This window comes from Pipistrellus hanaki, assembly GCF_964339955.1.
Source record: "Pipistrellus hanaki genome assembly, chromosome: 3".
NCBI classification, from domain to species: domain Eukaryota; kingdom Metazoa; phylum Chordata; class Mammalia; order Chiroptera; family Vespertilionidae; genus Pipistrellus; species Pipistrellus hanaki.
In genome coordinates, this window is record NC_140505.1 from 52463332 (window position 1) to 52484891 (window position 21560).

At 37.4% G+C, this 21560-nt stretch overlaps 1 protein-coding gene across 3 annotated transcripts in view; it reads right to left on the minus strand.

The window, feature by feature from the left end:
- The window catches only part of SCEL (sciellin), a 110616-nt gene that overhangs the window by 7490 nt on the left and 81566 nt on the right, over positions 1-21560 (minus strand). For all 3 annotated transcript variants that reach the window (XM_084877119.1, XM_084877120.1, XM_084877121.1), the window contains 8 exons: positions 20444-20494; positions 14855-14914; positions 14655-14714; positions 14233-14289; positions 5991-6053; positions 3863-3955; positions 3076-3147; positions 1253-1327 (listed from right to left, as the gene is read on the minus strand). In XM_084877119.1, coding sequence (XP_084733245.1) covers positions 1253-1327; positions 3076-3147; positions 3863-3955; positions 5991-6053; positions 14233-14289; positions 14655-14714; positions 14855-14914; positions 20444-20494 — 531 coding nt within the window. The remainder of the gene's footprint in view (positions 1-1252; positions 1328-3075; positions 3148-3862; positions 3956-5990; positions 6054-14232; positions 14290-14654; positions 14715-14854; positions 14915-20443; positions 20495-21560) is intronic.

A 21560-nucleotide genomic window follows, 5' to 3' on the forward strand; every position in this document is an offset into this window, starting at 1 on the left:
TGGCTAGGGCAGGAAATACAATTTTGATTTCTGGTCCATCCATATTTCCCTTAGCAAACAGAACATAGGTTCATGTTTTTCAGAAAACATTTATTGTCCTTGCCGGTTTGGCTCAGTGGGTAGAACGCTGGCCTGCAGAACGAAAGGTCCCAGGTTCAGTTTTGGTCAAGGGCATGTACCTTGGTTGCAGGCTGCTCCCCGGCCTCAGTCAGGGCTCGTGCAAGAGGCAACCAATAGATGTGTTTCTCTCACATTGATGTTTCTCTCTGTTTTCCCCTCTGTCTTCCACTCTCCTTAAAAATCAATGGAAAAAATATCCTCGAGTGAGGACAAACAAAACAGGAAACATTTATTGAGTAACTGATCAGGGACAAGCACCTCATTACAAATTGTGCATAAAAGTTAGATATGTCTTTACTCACAATGAGCCTTATTCCCAGGCTCTTCTATAGAGAAACACTGTCAGCAGAACACCAGACATTTGCATTATAGCTGGTTTCTAGTGGTTGGGAAATCATGCTAATTATTTATTTTCATTACTTCCACTGGCAATCTGCTGGCCACACTCTCATGAGGGTCATCTCTGAGCCCCACTGAGCATTAAATGTTAAAAGATGATCACTAACAGCAAAAGCCTGAGGTCGGTTTACCAGCACAAAACTGATACTCATTGTAACCCCTCCTGGGATTACGATGTGGATCTGAGTGTGGGCCCAGAGTGGGTCACGGCAGTATCCACGCAGCTGTCGGTAAGGTGAGATGGCTTTAGAAAACCGCACCGAGGGAGGGCTGAGGGCACAGTCTAGTGATGCAATGAGATCTAGACTCTCATATGTGGTGGTACTGGGGCTCCTGGGAGTCAGCAAAGCAGAGGGGCTGGCCTGGGGGGGAAGGCAGCTGTAAGGCACAGAAGCTCTATTGGAATAAAATGCAATAACAACAGCCCAGAAGCCAAGGAACCAATTCCTGGGTGCAGAGGTTGTAATACTTCACACACAGGCTGGGGCAAAAGTAGTTTTACAGATCTTCGTATGGGAAATAATACAAGAATTAACAAATAATAATATAAGAATAAATTCTGTTTCACATACTCAAAACTGTAGCCTACTTTGGCCCCACCCTGTTTATAACAATAACCATCAGGAGCACCATCTCCAAGTACAACAGACAACGAGAATGTACGGTATGTCTATAAAACATACACAGGTGTGTGTGCACAGAATTTTATGTCTGGAAATATAGACATACTTACCTATCTGAAGTTGAGTAAACAGTTTGTATGTATTTCCCAGAAATGTTCTCCTGGTAGCCATCCTTTGGGAATTTACTACAAACAACACATATGGACACGTGAGAACTGGACTATTTCTTTAGTGTTAATGTATATTCCTGTAGACAGGTGAGAAAGCACACACACCTCCTCATACAGCCTTATTGTTATTTTTTTGTGATGTACAAGTCAAGTTAGGATGTCCTAATGCCTTTTTTTAAATCAGGAGAAATATTGATACACAGCCATCTCCAAGTTCACATAGAGAATGAGGCAAGAGTGCACAGCAAAGTATGCCATTTTTCATAAATTTTATGCTTGCACCTTTTTCACTTATTTAACACAAGAAAGGTACATGGAGTCTAACATAAAGGAAATGCATAAAGTGAGAGCCAGTGCAAGCACAGGCACATGTACATCGCTCACATGGAGAACTAGAGACGTTTCAACTTTTACACAAGCTATAGAAGATTCTATTTTTACTTGAATACATCCAAGAAATATTAGTTTAGTGTGAAAGCAAAAAAGTAAAAAAATAAAAAAAAATAAAAGCATAATTTTTAAAAGTCCTCCATGTTTCATTTCTTAGGTGGCTTCAGTTTTTTAAACGTCACTCTTTCCTTGAGGCAAATGAAATCTGTAGTACACTAACCAACTGGCTGCTCATAATTGCTTCCCAGGTACATATGTTACCTGTGCACATATTAGGAATGGAAGCAATATGCTCCTTGTGTGAGCAATACTCTACTGCCCTCCCTTGGGATTTTTTTAAATGAGAAAACTCTCTTTCCCTCCCAATTGCCCATAGGCAGACTGCTGTCAGAAATACAATATAACCTATATTATGGAACACACAACCCACAATGCTAAATAAGAGTGTGCACATATTTTGCATGACACGTATATCATTACTCCCATTTCAATGATGGAGAAACTGAGACTTGAAGAGTTAAGCAGGTTTTCCAAGGCACATGGTCTCTAAATGACAAAGATGCAATCCCAGGTCTAATTCCGGGGCCTCGGCACTGCACTGCGCCATCAGTGTACACTTTAGGGAAAATTGGATTCAGCAGAAAAATCAAATTTCACCTTCTGACACTGAATGGACTGAATTTCCTTGAGTCTCCTTCCCCCAAAAGCCCTCCTAGATGCTCTGCCCTTTGGTTTCTTTGAAATGGGCTCTGATTAACACATGTCACCTATACCTGCATTTGCATGCCCCACTAGTACATTACCCCACAATTAGACTAATTCTTGTTTTTATTCTCCTTGAAAATCAAATGCACGTGTCACTGGCCTTGGTTGATGTTTTCCTCAACATCCATCACACAACCAGCAGATTTTGTGGGACAACAATTTCCTGGAATTTGGGTCAGAGTATATCTACCAAAAACTATACCCCTTATTTCAGGTAAATGGCAAACAACAGTGGGTACTAACATTTAATTAAAGTTCAAGTCCAAATTAGCATAGAAATTCTTGAGCGATTTTATGAAGCTAATTATAAATAAATAGTCGTATTCTCATATAAACGTATATGAAAACTTTCAAATGACTTCCTGTTGTGTATACATATGCTATATTAAATTGTTAGTCTACCAAATAACTTTTTATGATTGATAACTACTTAATATTAGAAACATTATGAAGAATTATATACCTAGAATCCAATGAACTCTTAAATGGTCTTCTATTTGAAAAAAATATATATAAGTACACTCTAAAATAATACAATTTCTTCTTAAATATAAACTATTTTAAAATTGTAAGTATAAAAAAATATTTTTAAAATAAACTTCCAGCACCTGTTCTCCACATATGTCCTCGTGTACACAACGGTATCCTTTGGTCCTGCAGGCCTGGTGTCAGCATTGGAACTGGAGAAAAATATTAACTTTATATTTAAAGTTTATGTACAAGAATAATAAAAACAAAGTTATTATTCAATTCAATGCAAAAAAATACTATATTACTTCTAAACTATTACCTTTGAAATATAAACATTAAACTAGTATTAATTTATTTCTATAAAATTTCCCACGTCTCCCATTTCATTCCTGCCTTCCACTGGCTTGGCCTTTTTCTAAAATATTAATATGAAAATTGGTCACTCACTAAATCTGTTGTAGAGCATGAAGATGATTTTGAGTATCTGTGCACTATGTTTTAGTGTCTTTAATGGGACGTTTAGTTTCCCTGATGTTCCATTCATCTTTCCAAACCATAGTCCCCCAAATCCCAAACAAAAATAGACCTTAACTAAACATAACATCTGACTTTAATGAAACTTTTAAATCTAGCTAAAGAATGTCAATACTAATATCACAATCATGCTTTAAATAAAAAACAACAAAACACACCACACTGTAGACATTTTAGGGAAAAATTACATTTTACACCTTCTTATCCAGATGTCACAATTTACCAAGGACCAAGTTGCTAACTCAACACCTTTGTGAAAGCCTGTTTAGCCACTAATAAAATGAGAAATTTCTGCATTTGAAAAGAAGGGTCAGGCTGTATATGAGATGTTTATTAAAAACAAAAGAAGAATAGTCCTGCCATTTGTTTTATAATTGACCATGATACTACCTGAAATTCTTCCTCGCTTCATAAGAATGGGTAGTCATTCCTGTGGACCGGTTGTTGGAAGCGTCAGTCAGTCCATTGACTTGGCCTTCTAGCCTGAGAAAGCAAACAAATGTTTGTCACTTAAAAATCAAAGCCACTTAGAATTTTTTTTCAAATTTTATTAAAATTCTGTTCAAGTTACAGGAACCCATTTATGTTTGCTGGATTTCTGCACAGGTACACAGGCAGAATACATGTCCTATTTTACTTATTCACAGAAACCACCTTAAAAAATAATCTTTCGGCATATGACACATTATCTAGTACTAGGATGGAGTACTTTTTATTAAGGGCAGGGACCACCTGAAGTTGGTACTGGTAACATTTTCACAGCCGCAGTGCCATTTTAGAAAGCTTTTAATGTACAATATATCTGAGAGTTTATCAATTTAATGAAAATCATCCAGAGGTTGCTTGGAGAAATTCCAGTTTTCATTTTATTTTTAATGGAAAGCAATACTTAAAAGATTGTAGAACTTTGACTTAGATTTCTGCTGAACTCAAAGTGTCACTATGCTTAACAAAGTATAAGCATATTTGCTTTTTCCTATAAAACAGAGAAAAATTCTAATGCAAAAATAGTGAAAGGTTTAGCTCCTTATTCTCCTCCATGTTAGTAAACTCCAATATAGAAATGACATGAAAACCACAAGGAAAGTTTAACTGCCTCCTGCACACCCCACACTGGGGGTTGAGCCTGCAACCTGGGCATGTGCCCTGACCAGGAATCCAACTGCATCTTCCTGGTTCATAAGAAGATATTCAACCACAGAGCCACGCTGGCCAGGTAATGCAATTGAAAATTTATTCTTTCATTTTATCAAAGGTTTCCTTGATACAAAGAAGGAAGGAAGGAAGGAAGGGAGGGAGGAAGGAAGGAAGGAAGGAAGGAAGGAAGGAAGGAAGGAAGGAAGGAAGGAAGGAAGGAAGGAAGGAAGGAAGATTTGGGGAGCTAAGAGAACAGAAAAACTATCTGTTAGATGCAAGAGCCTTCTATACAATTGAGGGCGGGGGGGAGGAGGGGGGAGGAGGCCATCTATTCCCCTATTTTCTTGGGCAAGTTTCACAACCTATCTAAGCTTCCTTTTGTAAATGAGGATATTAAAGTCTAATCTTATAGGGTTGCAGTGAGAACAGATGAGTTAATGTAAATAAAATTTGTGGGCACAATGGATACAATTGTAGGTGAACTGAATAAACATAAATGATAGTTAAGAGAATTGTAGTTATTTATAGTATATCTATAAATATAGGAGGAGGAATAAGTAACCTGCCTCTTTTCCTGATTTTATATTCTCTTGCACAAAATATCAACAATATCACTTCTTTAGATTAAAAAAACTTTTAAACAGAAAAGGCAGCTGCACCTTAGGAAGATATAAAATAGGACCCTATTGTTTTTAGGGATATATATATATATATATATATATATATATACATATATATATATAATTATTTTATGGTAGCAAATCATATATATATATATGTGTGTGTATATATATATATATATATATATATATATATATATATATATATGATTTGCTACCATAAAATAATTTTTTTATTCTTTCCTAATTTAAATAGTCTGCAACAACAATAAGGTATAGTTTCTACCCAAGCCCTCCTATAAAAGCAACCAAGGTACAATAGTTTTAAAGCCATTATACTGTGTGGTATAAAGAAATATACTGTTTTGTGGCTGTGATGAATTTGTGTATTCTTTTAGCACCAAGCATCCAAAGAAAATAATCTCAGTGTGTTTTCTGCACCACTGAAAAATCTACCAAGCAACAGTAAGTAAAAATAAGTCTTCACAGGCCAAGTGCACAGATTTGAATTTTCATGATGCCTTTTATACTAAGCAATAGAACAGCAGGCTTTTAGTCAGAAATTTTAACAGAATTTGAATTGTAATAATTTTTCCTATATCAGCTTATTAATCACCTTGTACATTGTCCTGTGTTGAGATAGTATTTATACTTAAATACCATACTATAGTGCAATTCTTTAGAAAACATTCCAAGTTTACATAATTAATGCAGGCTCAGATAGAATTCATAAAATAAAAGTAAATTCAATTAAGCCTTACCTTCCATTCTTATTTTTGGGTACATTAGATTTTAGTTCAATTAAATTTTCCAGGTCCTGATCTCTATAGAAAAAATTAATTATATATAGTTACAATATAATTTTAGGAAATAAAAAACAAACAGAATAAAAACTTTAAAAATCAGTACACAATCTTAGACATAGATACTGTGGTATAAAGCTATGGGACATTGGAAATCTGACATTGAGCTGTTAATCTATATAACTCAAGGATGAGAGCATGATATTATGAGACAAAGAACTAATCTTTGGAAGGTTTGAGAAATCTGGTCTGAAAAGAAACAACTGATTGATATTCACATTCGGCAAATATTCAATGAGTACCACTTTGTGTCACAAAGTACTAATTGCGTATTTCCATATGGATTATCTCATTCAGATCTCACAAAATCTTGCAGGACAGCATCTGGGGCTCAGAAAGGCTAAGTGAATTCTCCAAGGTCAATTAACTAATTTGTAAAAGAGTCAAGATTTGAGGCTGAGCCACCTGTCCTTCTGAAATCAATTCTTGGCTATTTAATTAGAGACTTCATTCCAACTTTTTGGATTACAGAAACATGAAAAATCAACATAAAATTGAATCAATAATTCATAATGTGCAGGATAAATGGGACAATTAGAATCTTAAATCTTGGGCTACATTTATGATTTGACATACTTTCATAAGATACAATAAATATCCTGTGATATGTTACTTATATATTAGTTATTTATAATATATCTTTACTTTAACTCTGATAATTCTTAACTCTTCCCCCCCCACCTCCAACTTTGTCATGAACTTTGGAAAAGCCTTTGTCATGAACTTTGTTGGTTAAGAACATAGTTTAAGAGTTTGAGTGTCCTGGGTTGCGGGCTTGATCCCAGTGTGGGGTGTGCAGGAGTCAGCCAATCAATGATTCTCTCTTATCATTGATGTTTCTATCTCTCCCTCTCCCTTCCTCTCTGAACTCAGTAAGAAATATATATATTTTAAAAAGAGTAAAAGTGAGGCCATCTATTCCCCTATTTTCTTGGGCAAGTTTCACAACCTATCTAAGCTTCCTTTTGTAAATGAGGATAATAAAATCTAATCTTATAGGGTTGCAGTGAGAACAGATGAGTTAATGTAAATAAAATTTGTGGGTACAATGACTACAATTGTAGGTGAACTGAATAAGCATAGGTAAATGATAGTTAAGAGAATTGTAGTTATTTTCAGTATATTTGTGCTATAACACTGATAGTAGACATAATTGATTACAAAATTTTGAGGACTACTGTTTCATTTTTCTCTTTCTTTTAAATTTTCACATCTTTAGAATTTCAGCTTTTGTAAATCTTCCTTCTGATCCTGAATAGTACACTTAAAAAAGGTTATTTTACATGGAATCAGTATAAGGACTCTCACTCACAAAATTAATATTTATATGGATGAAAAATAATATTTAAAAATTATCTTATATATGAAATAAGATTTAATAATTTTTTATAACACCCAACTATTGATAATTGATAAATCTGCAAGTTAGTCAACATTCCTTAGCTACACTTACCCCTCACATTTAAAATCCTAACTGCACATTTTTAATAGGAAATATGCCAATTAATATATGTAAAATATATAAGATTTCAACAGAAATCTCTCAGAAATATCAAAATAATTTGACTCTGCAGCTTGAATATATGAAATTTAAAAAATGACTTCCTCAACATAACTGCTTAGGACTGTATAAGAAAACCTCCTAGATTACGTCCTTCAAATTCAGCAACGGAGACCAAAGACTTTGCATTTGCTTAACCCCTGATGCTCCCTCACTACTTCCTACTGCCACCTTATTGGCCTCTGGGGCCACTGTACTATCTTAATAGCATAGGCATGAAGTGATTATCCCCTTAATGTTTTTAAATAACACTTCACTAAATATTTGGGGATAATGGAATAAAAAAGTGAGGTATCATGGTATTCCATAATCCAGCTTCCTACGAATGCCTACACCATAGTTAGTAGTGAGAGATCACCAGGAAATGTGAATCTTGAGAAATAAGAATTTTGTCCCAGAAAGTGGTGCTCTGCTAACCCTGGATGAACTGAGAACCTTTCTCATTGCAACTTGAGAGCAGAGACACATGGCCATGACCTTATTCCTTATTTTGGGATGTTGTTATAAATTGGACAATGAGCCATTATGTTGAAGTCCTAATGACATTATGTTAGAATGTGACTTTATTTGGAGATAGGGTCGTTACGAAGATAATCAAGTTCAAATGAAGTATAAGGATGGGCCCTAATTCAGTATGACTGGTATCCTTATAAGAAGGTGCAATTTAGACTTAGACACACACAGATGGAAGGCATTGTGAAGACACAGGGTGAAGACAGCCTTCTATAAGCCAAGGAGAGGGACCTAGAACAGATCCTTCCCTCATGGCCTTCAGAAGGAACCAACTCTACTGACACCTTGATCTTGGACTTCCAGCCTCCAAAACTGTTAGAAAAAAAATTTCTGTTTTAAGCTATCTAGTCTGTGGTTCTGGTTGTAGCAGCCCTAGGAAACTAATACAAGTCTGCTTCTGCCCTCACAACATGATTAGGTTTAGTTTCTCAGCCCGATGGTGGGCATCCTCACTTCCTCCAGCATTTTTTACTCCTGCCTGTTGCAGGTACTGTGTTTTCTTCTCCACCCCCACTTCCCACCGCCACTTTCTCCATCTCCTCCTACGCTTTTCCCATTCCCTGCCCCCAAGTCTTTTTGGACCCTAGCTATTGTGATGGAAAATGGGAATGGATTTGAACCTGAGGAAAGAAAAGAAACCAGAATCTTACAAATGCAATAATTATAAATAGATAATTCAAAATTGGCACCTATGCATGCCTTCAAAGAACATTCCCAAAGTGACCTCAGAGTGAATCACTGAACAAACCATAGTATTAGTGGAGTTTTCAATAAGCAGTGTCACATATCAATTTGGTAGGGTGTAATATAAGATTTTATTCTGAATAGTCTACACTAATACTTAAAGCAAAATAAAAAGTTCTAGATTATGTGAAGTATAAAATGTGTATCTGCTTTGGTTGTTCACCCTGATTGATGTCATTAGCTAGATTTGAAGATCCGGTAAAAGAAGTTCAGATTGCCCATAAACTTCTCAAGCTGAAGGATATAAAAATAAATTTCATTCTTTAATTAAGACCACATCTATTACACTGTGGTAGAAGATGAAAAGCTGTGAGTCAAAGTGTGAAAAAAAAGATTTTTATAGAAGCCTAGCCAAGTGCTTCAGGGTTGAGCAAAGGCTTAATTCCAAACCCTTCCTGTGCCAGTTGCACTTTATAATTGAATAGTTTATGAGCAGCTGGAATTAACTCAAAGAAAAACTATCACTTCTCTATGGATACAGTGAGAAATACTAAAAAGAAATTTTGTTAACCATAGCAACTAATAATGCTTTTCTTTATGTAGATTTCAAAATGTTTGGGAGAAAGTATTAGTTGTCTGTTATATAGAGCCATAGCATAAATTTCATATATAAGCATTTATCTATGTTGTCATTATGTAATTTATTTTCCACTGTACATTATAGAGCAGATTAAGAGGAAAATAGAAATTTGGGGGACCACAATAGTATTGTCTCATTTTATAAATTAAATTTATTGGGATAATGTTATTTAATAACATAATACAATTTTCAAGGACAAATTCTATAATTCATCATCTGTGTATATATATATATTTTATATTTTATTGATTTTTTACAGAGAGGAAGGGAGAGAGATAGAGAGCTAGAAATGTCGATGAGAGAGAAACATTGACCAGCTGCCCCTTGCACACCCCCTACCGGGGATGTGCCCGCAACCAAGGTACATGCCCTTGACCGGAATCGAACCCGGGACCTTTCAGTCCACAGACCAACACTCTACCACTGAGCCAAACCGGTTTCGGCTCATCATCTGTATATTGCATTGTGTGCTCACCACCCAAAGTCTAGCCTCGTTCCATCACCCTATATTTGATCCCCTTTAATTATGGTCTCTTACTAGACAATTTTTTCTAGGATAAGCATTGTATGAGAGAAAGTTATCAACTCACTCCCAACTGCTCTTCCTCTCCCATGAGACATGAGAGTTAGTTATTAAAAGCCTCAATATGTTTCTCTCTCTTCAGCTTACTTAAATTGCTTTCATAGAATATCAAACGCATTTGCAAAATTAATAGTCTCCATATAAAAGTTTTACTATGGTACTTCTTTCATGCCAAGAACTAAATCTTAGGCTTTAACTTTAGTGCAAAAGGAAAATTTGTCTCTCTGAAAGGAGTATAGAATACAGTGAGATAACCATATTATTCTTCAACTCTGTTGACACCCCAAAATGGGCTCAGTTTTATGTATTTTTACCACTCTTTTTAATGACGGAATCATAAAGATTATATATTAAAGAAGTTGACAGTTCCATAAAGAATTGGAAATTTTAGATATTTTAAATATAAGATGTGACCAAGAATGTTAATGGCTCTAATTCACCACAGTTCACTGGGAATATGCCATGACCAGGAGATGATCGCTGGCTAAAGGAGATACTTAGAAGACACCAGATTTCTTCATTCTGGTTTCACTCTGGGGGCTCAGAATGTTAGAACTGGAAAGCAATAGAGTTTATCTAGGAGGAAGATTATAGGGATTGATTAGTTTGAGATTTTACCTCTAATTGACAGTTGTTAAACACCTAATATGAGCTACGCATTGTACAATGCACTGTAGATAAAGAAGTGAAAAAGATACTCAATATTACCATTAAAAATCCTCTAGTTGAAGAGAGATGATTAAGTAACCACTCCCTATAAGAGGGAAATGCTATGGGACAGAGAGGATAGAGATTTTGAGAACATCTAGAAGGACCTGATACAGATATGATGGCAGGGAGTGAGGCCTTCCAGAGCTGGAGAGATTGATGCCTAAGCTGAGACCTGAAGGATAAGCAGAAGTTAACCACACAATAGCCATGAAGAAGGACTGAGGAGTGTGGGTAAGTTAGGGTATGTGGGTGGAATGTAATAGAAGATGTGGTGAGAAGGCTGTGGAGGCAGGATGGGGTGGGCTTTGGAAAGCAGGTTAAGTATGGACATTATCCAATGGCAATGGCAATGGGAAGCCATTTAATCAGAAGAATGAGATGAACAGATTGGTGTTTTAGAAAAAACACTCTATAATGTGGCCAATGGATTGCAGGGTAGAAAGTACAATAGGAAGCTGAGAAATTAGGAGACTGTCCAGCAATCTAGACTATAGTAGTCATAGGGATGCTGAAATATCTCAGTTCCTGAGATAATTAGAAGCTTCCAAAGGACCTATTGATTACGGGGAATGAAGCAATGGAAAGAGTTAGTGTCACCCTCTCCCCCACCCTTTAGCTTTCTGACTTGAGAGCAGAAATATGGGAAATGTAAAATAGGATGGAGCTCTTGTTGGAATACTGAAAACGTGGAGGTATGTCTCAGCAAATGGGAAGTCCTTAAAATTTTGGAAGGATGATACTTCCAATAGTTCAAATTATTTTTTCTACTTCAGATGAAGGATGCTTTTTCTAACTGTAAAGGCCTAAATGTCACGAGATGATTTTCAGCCTTCATTTGGGAGCCGTAGTTGACAGGCTACAAATAATTGAATATCTCCCTTCAGTATCTCTTATTTCATGAAGATATGAAACTGTCACCGCTAAGAGCCTGCAGTTTCTGCTTGAATCGATGAAAATTCCGTGCACATCTGCATTTTTTCGGGTTGCTGTGTTCTTAGAAGGAGCTCAGGGACACCTGCTTACATTCTGAGCAATGGCTGAAGTTTATTCTGCCCCTGACTGTGAATTAAAGATACAGCTGTTGGAAATGTCAGCAAAGTCCCACAAAGAGAACTCGGATTCACTGCAGTTACACTATTGAGTAATCAGTGTTCACGTCACATTGCATTGGATGTGAAAGTGCTTTGTGGCTGTTATCCCCACTGGGGGCACCTTAAAATGACCCCTCTCCCTTTAGCCACTAAAATCAAGCAGCCAGCATAAATACATTCTAGATACAGGAGGCTGAACTGACTGAATGAAGTCACTTTTTTCAAATAGGCAGCTTAGTCATCCTTGCTCAGCTATTTTGAGAAAATCCTTGAACAACCAAGCTGATTACTGTCAAATCTGGTATAAATACTAAAGAATCCTCAGATATCAGTTTAGGTTACATTTGTGGATCAAGCTGCCATTTGAAAACAACACGAAGGCCAATATATTTTTTTAATTATAGAAATCCTACCTATGTAAGAATAATGTATTATTTTTATAGATATTTTTATCAGGAGTTGCTGATAGAAACCATATTTTTATAAAATTAGTCTCTTCTAATAAAAGGCAAAAATCTTATGAGAAAGTTACCATGGTCTGACAACATAGCACATTTGCTAGAAGGAGAGGGGGAAGGAGAAGAAAGTTAAAAGGAGGAGGTGAGGGAGGGATGGAGGGAGGGAGGAGGAAGTAAGGGAGGAGAAGGAAGGCAGGAGAAAGGAGGGAGGGAGAGAATGAAGGAAGGAAGAAGGGAGGGAGGGAAGAGAGAAAGAGAACATTTTATGGAATGGCCCACTAACGGAAGAGTTTGCTATAGTAGCCACATGTGGTTATTAAACCTAATCACTCCTAAAACTGTTACTAATAAAAAGAAAATCTGCCCCAACCAGTACACTATGAAGAAATGGTTCTACTTAAGGAAGATATTTTCATATGATTTTCAGTGGCAGAAGCAACACCAAAAGTCTGCTGGTATTTCAGCTGCTAGAAAAACTCTGCGAGACAGTACTTTCTCTCCTCCCTCTCATTTTAACAATAACTTTCTAGAATACATGTTTCTGATTGTAGTTTTTTTAATTGCAGAGGTAGAAAGGGAACAAAAAAGAAGGGATTGTACAGAGTGTAAAGAATTAAAAGAGAAGGAGACACTGAGCCATTTTAGCCAGAACTTTTGTTTTTCTTGCCGATAGTGATGTCACAGGGACCTGAGTTTAGGTCAATAATGTGTTTTCACATCTTTGAGCTAAAGCTTCCTCTTTGATAGCGTAGGGTGAATGAATATATTTCTCATGGGGTTGTTGTAAGGGTTAAATGTGTATAAATTGCCAGTTACATAGCAGGTGCCCAATAAATGCTACTCTCTAAGTAGCAACTGCCTTTGTACCTTCCTGCTTCAGAAGCCCCCACAACAGATAAAAATATACAGACAGAAAAAGTGGGAAAAAAGCATTAACATTGCCAAAACCGGTTTGGCTCAATTGATAGAGCGTCGGCTTGGGGACTGAAGGGACCCGGGTTCGATTCCGGTCAAGGGCATGTATAATACCTTGGTTGCGGGCATATCCCCAGTAGGGGGTGTTCAAGAGGCAGCTGATCGATGACTCTCTCTCATCGATGTTTCTAACTATCTCTCTCCCTTCCTCTCTGTACAAAATCAATAAAATAAATAAAAAATACTTTTAAAAAAAGCATTAATGTTGAAAACAAACTAGGAGACATCTAGATCAATGAGAATATGGCCCTGTCTGTCCTCTTTCTCTCTTTTCCGTGTCCGAATTGCTTTGTTCCCCACAGAAGATTGATACTATGATTCTTACCTATATGTTTTTTTCTGATAAAATTTCAGGTCAGTAGAATACTCTGGACCTCTAATGCACTGTGGTGCATTATCCATTAACTATTAATGAAGTCCTTTAGGTGAACGATATGACATAAAGCAGATGAACAATAAGATGTTTGAAGAACTCAAATGGAAGCTCAAGGCTAAAATCTGCTGTCATATTGAGAGCTGTGGATCTGTAATTTCAAAGACCCTGAATAGTCTTTCGGATCTCAGAAGGTATCTATGTGAACCATAAGTTTGGCTCAGCTCCCCCAAAACACTTTTTCTTACTTAATTTCGCTCATTTTTCATTCCAGTTCTGACAGTCTGTTTCCTAAATATAACAAAAACCACATTGTCTTGGTGCAATTAAAAAATACGGAACTGAGTCTAAAACACTACATTGATTCCAAAAGGGTACAAAATGTTTCCTTGCTGAACAGTAGACACCTGGGTTATAGATGTGTCCCCGTTTGACACTAAAGAAAAATAAAAGCCTTCAAGAAAGAAAGGCAAGATGAGAAAAGAAAAGAAAGAAAATACCTAACCCAGAACCTTAAGAGCATGTCATGATAGTCAGGCAAAGTCACTAACCGCGCCGTGTTCCTGAGAGCGGACGGTTTCACTTTAATAAGATTGTCCAAGTCTTGGCTATTCAAAAGAGAAAAAAATTAAGTTCAAGTTAGTGATGGATATTTGGTGGTACTAGTTCAATAACCCATTGCACCCTGGAACCGTGGTCAGCAAACTGAGGCTCTCGAGTCACATGCTGCTCTTTGGCTCCTTGAGTGTGGCTCTTCCACAAAATACCACAGTCTGGGCGAAGAAGTGATGTTAGAAGAAGTTATTTTGAAGAAGTAGCATTAGAAAAAGTTTAAGTTTAAAAATTTGGCTCTCAAAAGAAATTTCAATCATTGTACTGTTGATATTTGGCTCTGTTGACTAATGAGTTTGCTGACCACTGCCTGGGACAACAGACTCATGAAAGCATGATATGATGGATTTTATGTGATCACCTCTGACTGCTTCGGACCGCTTCAGGGTTCACTCTGATGAGGGTATCCAGATCCTGGTTTCTTTAGAGAAAAATAAAAAGATTGCAGATTAATGAGAAGGTTCCTTTGATAAGATCATAAAGGTTACAAATCTGCTTAGAGTACTGATAAGACAAAATAGTCTTCCCGATAAAGCACAAAAATTAGTACAGTTCTATTACCTCCGATTGTTGGTGAGAGTTTCAGAATTCACTTTGATGAGCTTGTTAAGATCTTGATTTCTTTAAGTGGAAAAAAATGAAAGCAACTCGGTTAGTGGTAATAAGGGTTTAAGTTGGTTGGGAATAGGAAGAAAGGATTTGTTATCTTACCACTTAGTTTGAGATGTATTGATTTGGCCCAGAACAACCTTGAAATAAGTTTTTTTTTAACCAATCCAGAGGAGGATAAATGGTGCTGGATCAGAAGGCAAGTTACTCTGATTTCACATGCTTCCTTGCCAAAGCCTAGGGCACACACTGACGAAGTGTTCACCGTGGACATCTGGTGATTTAGTACTTTTCACTCTGAAATGTTTGTTTGTTTGTTTGTTTTTTAATTTAAATATGTTTGTTATTGATTTCAGATAGGGAGAGAGAGATAGAAACATCAATGATGAGAATCACTGATTGGCTGCCTCCTGCATGCACCCTACTGGGGGGTCAAGCCCACAACCAGGGCACGTGCCCTTGACTGGAATCAAACTTGGACCCTTCAGTTCACAGGCCAACACTCTATCCACTGAACCAAAACAGCTAGAGCCACTCTGAAATGTTTTAACTTTTTGAAGATACAAACTGATTCTAATGACCTTGCTATTTTAAAAATCATATTCACCAACTAAATATATATATCTATATAATTTAAATATAAGCTATAAAATTAGGATTACACTTAACATAAGATTTGGCATTAGTGTGAGTTTCAGCAATCCATCAAAATTGGGTTTTCTTCCCTCTATGATGACTGCAAAACCAAATTAAACTCCGTTGTTCATGGTCAAATGAATAACATCCTCTGAAAATGTCTGATTCCTATTTGCACTCCTACCAGTTTCTTTTCCCAGTCACAGAACAATATTTGCTTTCACATGGTTTGCTAGCATTCACTGCTTCATTGTGTATAATGCCTTGTTTCAGATGCTGGAAAGTTGTGACTTCTCAAAGTGTTCCTCTAAACTCCTTTTTGATATCTATTCAAAGAAATACAATAGCCCGCCATGTCCAGAAGTCACAGGACTGACATCTGCTCCCAGCACCATTTTGGACAGCAACCTGCCTATACCACCTTCCCTCCAACAACCCTCTTAATCATATAAAAATAAAATATATTTTACTCATGAAAAACATTGATGCAAGAGAAGGGGAGCCTCATAGAGGTTAATCATCAAAAAGATCTAAAAAAGGTCCCCAGCCTAGGCTTCTCCATAGGATGTGCTTCCCACTAGCCCATGGATTCACTCAGTTTGATCTCATCACCTTAGACCCCTGTGGTAGGCAGAAAGCCACTCACTGAATTTTCTCTCTTTTGAATTATCCTATATAATAAAAGCCTAATATGCTAAGTGTCCAGTCAGCTGGTCGGCCATACAACCAATCAAAGCATAGAATGCTAATGATATGCTAAGGATGCTCAACTCTCCCTATAATATGCACTGACCATCAGGAGGCAGACGCTCCAACCGGTAAGTTAGCTTACTGCTGGAGTCTAGCCGATTGAGATTGAGCAAGACATGCCAAACATGCCCTGGAGCATTCCCATGGTCCCTCCCCAGCTGGCCAACCTCCCGTGTCCCTCCCCACCCCAATCATGAACCGGTGGGGTCCCTCAGCCTGACCTGTGCCCTCTTGCAATCAGGGACCCTTTGGGGATGTCTGAGAGCTGGTTTTGGCCCAATTCTGCAGACCAGTCTGAGGGACCCCACTGATGCATGGATTTGTGCACTGGGCCTCAAGTCTTCAATAATATTATTCTCAAAAATAATCAACTGGTATCTACAATTACTGTTAAAATAATGATTAACATATTTAAAATATCCATTGCAAAAAAAAAAAAAACAACAACAACAACAACAAAAAAAAACTATCAATCTGCCTTAAGGCAAAAACATGCCTGGAAGATAACAATTTTTTAAATTATGTTAATGTGACATATTAGAAGAAAAAAATACAAAGACTAAAACTTTGTAGAGGAGATAATATGCTCAAAAGCAAGAATCTTTGAATTTATAAATTAACCATAAACATGAGAACTTCCATTTTAACTGTTCTGCTGAACATAGAAAATTGGATTCATCCAACTACCTAGAACAGTGATAGTTAAGCTACTGTTTTGTAAAGCCCATTAGAAAACATATTTTACATCAAAGCCCAATACTCTCTTTATTCAGACAGACACACACACAATGAAACATAAATGTCACAAACTAATATCCTCACTATATAAAAACTCTTGTTTTCTACTCTATTTAATTCATTTTACTTGAGAAAAATTTCTGATTGCCATTCACTAAACTAATTACAAAACCCTGTAATGGGATGCAGCCCACAGTTTGAGAAATACTAACTTAGAAAACATAAATGTACACTATATTCTATTCCTAGTCCTAAAAAGGCAATACTGTGTGTTAATAAAATAAGGATCTCAGTAACAGTCCTGATTTGCCTTGATTGACAGTGCATGCAATTTATCTCAATGAATTGAAAACAACAAATTTATAGTTATTTTTTCAGGCCCTGGGTACCTGAAACCACAGGAATCTTATATCTGCATTTTATACAGGAAAAATATGACATTTTTTTCTACTGAAATTACTGATTTAATTTATTTTGCGTTAAGGATGTAGTAAAGAGATACATTGGAATATTAAAACCTATTATTACTTCCATGTACTCTAAAAGCTGTAAAGTAGTTGGCAGTAATCATTCTATGAAATAATCATTCAAATGACCCTTAAAGCAGTAAAGACTGGCTGTCCCATGGCAAGAGCAATAATCCCATCCTTACAGCTTCCTTTATTTCCCAAGGTTCTCAATTACTTTTCATTTATTTTAAGATCAAAGTCTGTGTGCTGTGGTTTAAACAAGGGTAGTCAGGCTAGAAATTAGAAGAACTCACAGAAGACAGATTTTTGTCCCTGGCCTCGGTATTCTCACATAAAATGGGGAAATTGGATTGGGTCATCTCTAAGGCTCTTCCCATCTCTAACATCTTCTACTCCTAGGAATCTAGGAATCTGAAATTTATCACTTTTCATGTTTATTAAGTTAGCTATTTAATGCCTTTTTTTTCTTTTTAAGTGTAGCATGCTAAGAATGCATTCTATATCCAGCAAAAAGTACATGAGTATTCCAAAATGCAATAAATTAAATTGAAAGCCTATTATTGTCTCGGAATGACATCTCTGGTATATAATTAGCTTTAATCTATGATAATTGCCTGCTGTTAATAAGATTCAGTATGTCTACCGAATTCTCCTTTTGGCGTTCATGGCCTATAATTATATCTCATGTGCTACTCATGACACCTAGTTGTAAACTTCAAACCAGTTGATGCTCAATAATTACTTGGAGCACAGAACTATCAGTCTCCCATCAGTTTTCTCTATGACCCTAGTTAAATCACCTACCTTTTCTGAATCTTAAATTCCTTTTCTGTAAATTGATTAGGTTAAACTGAAACAAAGGTTTTCAAATTGTTCAAACTAACTGGGCTATGAATTCCTTGAAGTTCCTATATTTCACCTCTAAGATTTTGCATTTTCATATGTACCAACTAAACTCAAAAACAAAAATCATGAAAACATTGTCAAGATATCTAACCTAATAATAGAGTAATATGCAAATTAACCACCACCCCGCTACACAAGCCACACCCACCAGCCAATCAGAGCAAGTATGCAAATTAACCCAACAAAGATGGTGGTTGATTTGCATATAAAAAGGGAGGGAGGAGTGAAGACTGAAGACAGCATAGAAGGAAGAGGGAGGGAAAGTGGAAAGCAAGGCGGCTGCGGCTGCTGGAGGGAAAGCACTGGCAGCAAGTGGGGGATGGGGCGGGGCATGCAGTGGCGGCGCACGCAGCCATGGAGGTGGTGGCAGTGGGCATGGCAGGTCAGAGTGCATAGTGGTGAAGGTGGTAGTGTGCATGGCCCAGGAGGCAGCAGCAGCAGTTGGCACAGTGGATCAAGTGTGCAGGGCAAGGCATGTGGTGGTGGTGGTGGCTGCCTCTCCCGCCCATCCCGTCCCACTCCATCCTGCCTGTCACAGAGGGAGAGGTGAGGGGGCAGAGGAGGTGGCTGTGGCTGGAGGGAAGCCCACCAGAATCCTTGCAGAAATATTCCTGCAATAGGTGCCTAGTATGCTATATAATAAAGAGGTACTATGCAAATTAACCCTCACTCCATCACAAGATGGCTGCCTAAGACCAGGCTGGCAGGGGGGGGCTAGTGAGGGATGACCAAATGACTGAACAGCAGGCTGCATGGGGCAACCAGGCCAGCAGGAGGGTTAGTGAAGAACAACCAAATGACTGAACAGCAGGCTGTGTAGGGCAACCAGGCCACCAGAGAAGGGAGGCAGTTAGGAGCAACCAGGCCAGCAGGGAGGGGACAATTGGGGGCGACCTTGCTGGAAGTGGGGGGCAGTTAGGGGACCTAGACCAGCGGGGGGTACAGTTAGGGGCGATCAAGCCAGCACACAGAGGCAGTGAGGGGCGATCAGGCTGGCAGGGAAGGCAGTTAGGGGTGACCAGGCAGGCAAGCAGATGAGCGATTAGGAGCCAGAATTGTAAGAGAAATGTCTGACTGCCCATTTAGGTGGGATTGGGCCTAAATGGGCAGTCGGACATCCCTTGAGGGCTCCCAGATTGGAAAGGGTGCAGGCTGGGCTGAGGGACACCCCACTTTTGCACGAATTTTGTGCACCAGGCCACTAGTCTATATATATAAAATCCTAACTGACTAGATGGCCAGCTGGTAGCTATGATGCACATTGACCACCAGGGGGCAGACACTCAACACAGGAGCTGCCCCCTGGTGGTCAGTGTGGTCCCGCTCAGCTGACCAACAGGCACTAGACACCAAGCTCAAGGGCTAGCGAGCACCACTGCAGTGGCAGGAGTCTCTCCTGTGGATACTCCCCCTGCATGCCCCTCCCCCACAAGCTGGGAGATAAGGCCTGGCTGCGGAGGGATGGAGTTCCATTGATCCCCACAGGCCAAGGTATCCCACCAGTGCACGAGTCTGTGCACCAGGCTTCTTGTTATACAGAATTAGCTTTAATATTATTATTTTAAACTATATTCTAATGGAATAAATGAAAGCAATAATAAAAGAAAAATCTTTATAGCATTATTATACACCAACAAATCAATTTGCCCTAGATAGCTTGGATAAATACATAGAGCATCTACCTGTGCATCAAAGGGTCCCATGTTCCATTCTGGTCAAGGGCATGTATATTGGTTTCAGGCTCCTTCCTAGCCCTGGCCCTGGTCAGGTTGCATGCAGGAGGCAACCAATCAATGTGTTTCTCTCATATTGATATTTCTCTCTGTCTTCCCTCTCTCTTCCACTCTCTCTAGAAGTCAATGGAAAAATATCCTCTGGTGAGGATTAAAAACAAAATAAAATAAAACAAAACAAAATAAATAAATTTGTTCTCATCATTTCTCATGTCCCCCCTCCCCCCCTCACAAAATATCCTTAGCCAAAGAAAATAATTTTATTTTTTGGCATAAATTGGAGTCTTAAATAATCTTAATAAACTTACCTCTTGTTTGCTGAGGGGATCACTTTGATAAGATTGTTCAGGTCTTGGTTCCTAAAACATAAACTAAAATCAATAATGTGCATATTCAACCTTAATATTTAATTAAATGATTGTTGCTAATTTAATTTTTTTATTGATTGATTTTAGGATCAAAGAGAGAGGAAGGGAGAGAGAAGAATACAAATTTGTTATTCTACTATTTATGCATTCATTGGTTGATTCTTATATGTGCCCTGACTGGGGATCAAACCCACAACCTTGGCAGATTGGGATGACACTCTAAGCAACTGAGCTACCTGGTCAGGGCTGATTTATGCTAACTTAAAACTTCATCATTATTTAAATTCTCTTTTTAGTCCTAGGAAAAAACAGATTGCTACTATCCATTTCTTGCATAATTTTGTACTTATGAAAATTCATTTTCATTTTATTTCATTTCTTTAAAGGCAACCTCAAATTTAAATTACTTACAAATTCCTTATTATCCATATAATATTTTATTATATATATATATTATATATTATATAGTAGAATTAGCATTTAGAATATTTTTGGAGGTTTTAATAAGAGGAAAATATAAAATTGCTCATCATTTTCATGTTCTCTATATCTCTCTCCCTCTTCTCCAAAAAAAACCCAACCAACTAAACAAATTTAAAAACTGAGACTCCAAAAAAAGTTATTTTCCGATTCTAAGATATATAGCAATATATATAACATGAATATGTAATATTAAGGTCACTTCAAAATATAAATCAAACCACTTCAGAATCACACTTTATGCAATGCTAAATCAGAACTAGTAAGACTTCAGGTTATAAAAGTTGTTTTTATTCTAAACATTCAAATAGGCAATCATAACCTTAAAGGGACATTTTTGCTATTACACAGGGCTTTTATACAAACCCTAATACCAAAGAGCCTGAATAAGAACCCTAATTTGATGTACTTTATTGTGGGGACAATATTATAGATCCTGAGGAGAAACTAAGATCAGAAAGAATTATATCACTTAAATAATTTTTGAATTAACCTATAAACTCATTTTATGTACGTCTTCCCATCTGCACTGTGTTGAACTGTATGAAATTATCATTTGGAGGGTCAAAAATGGTTG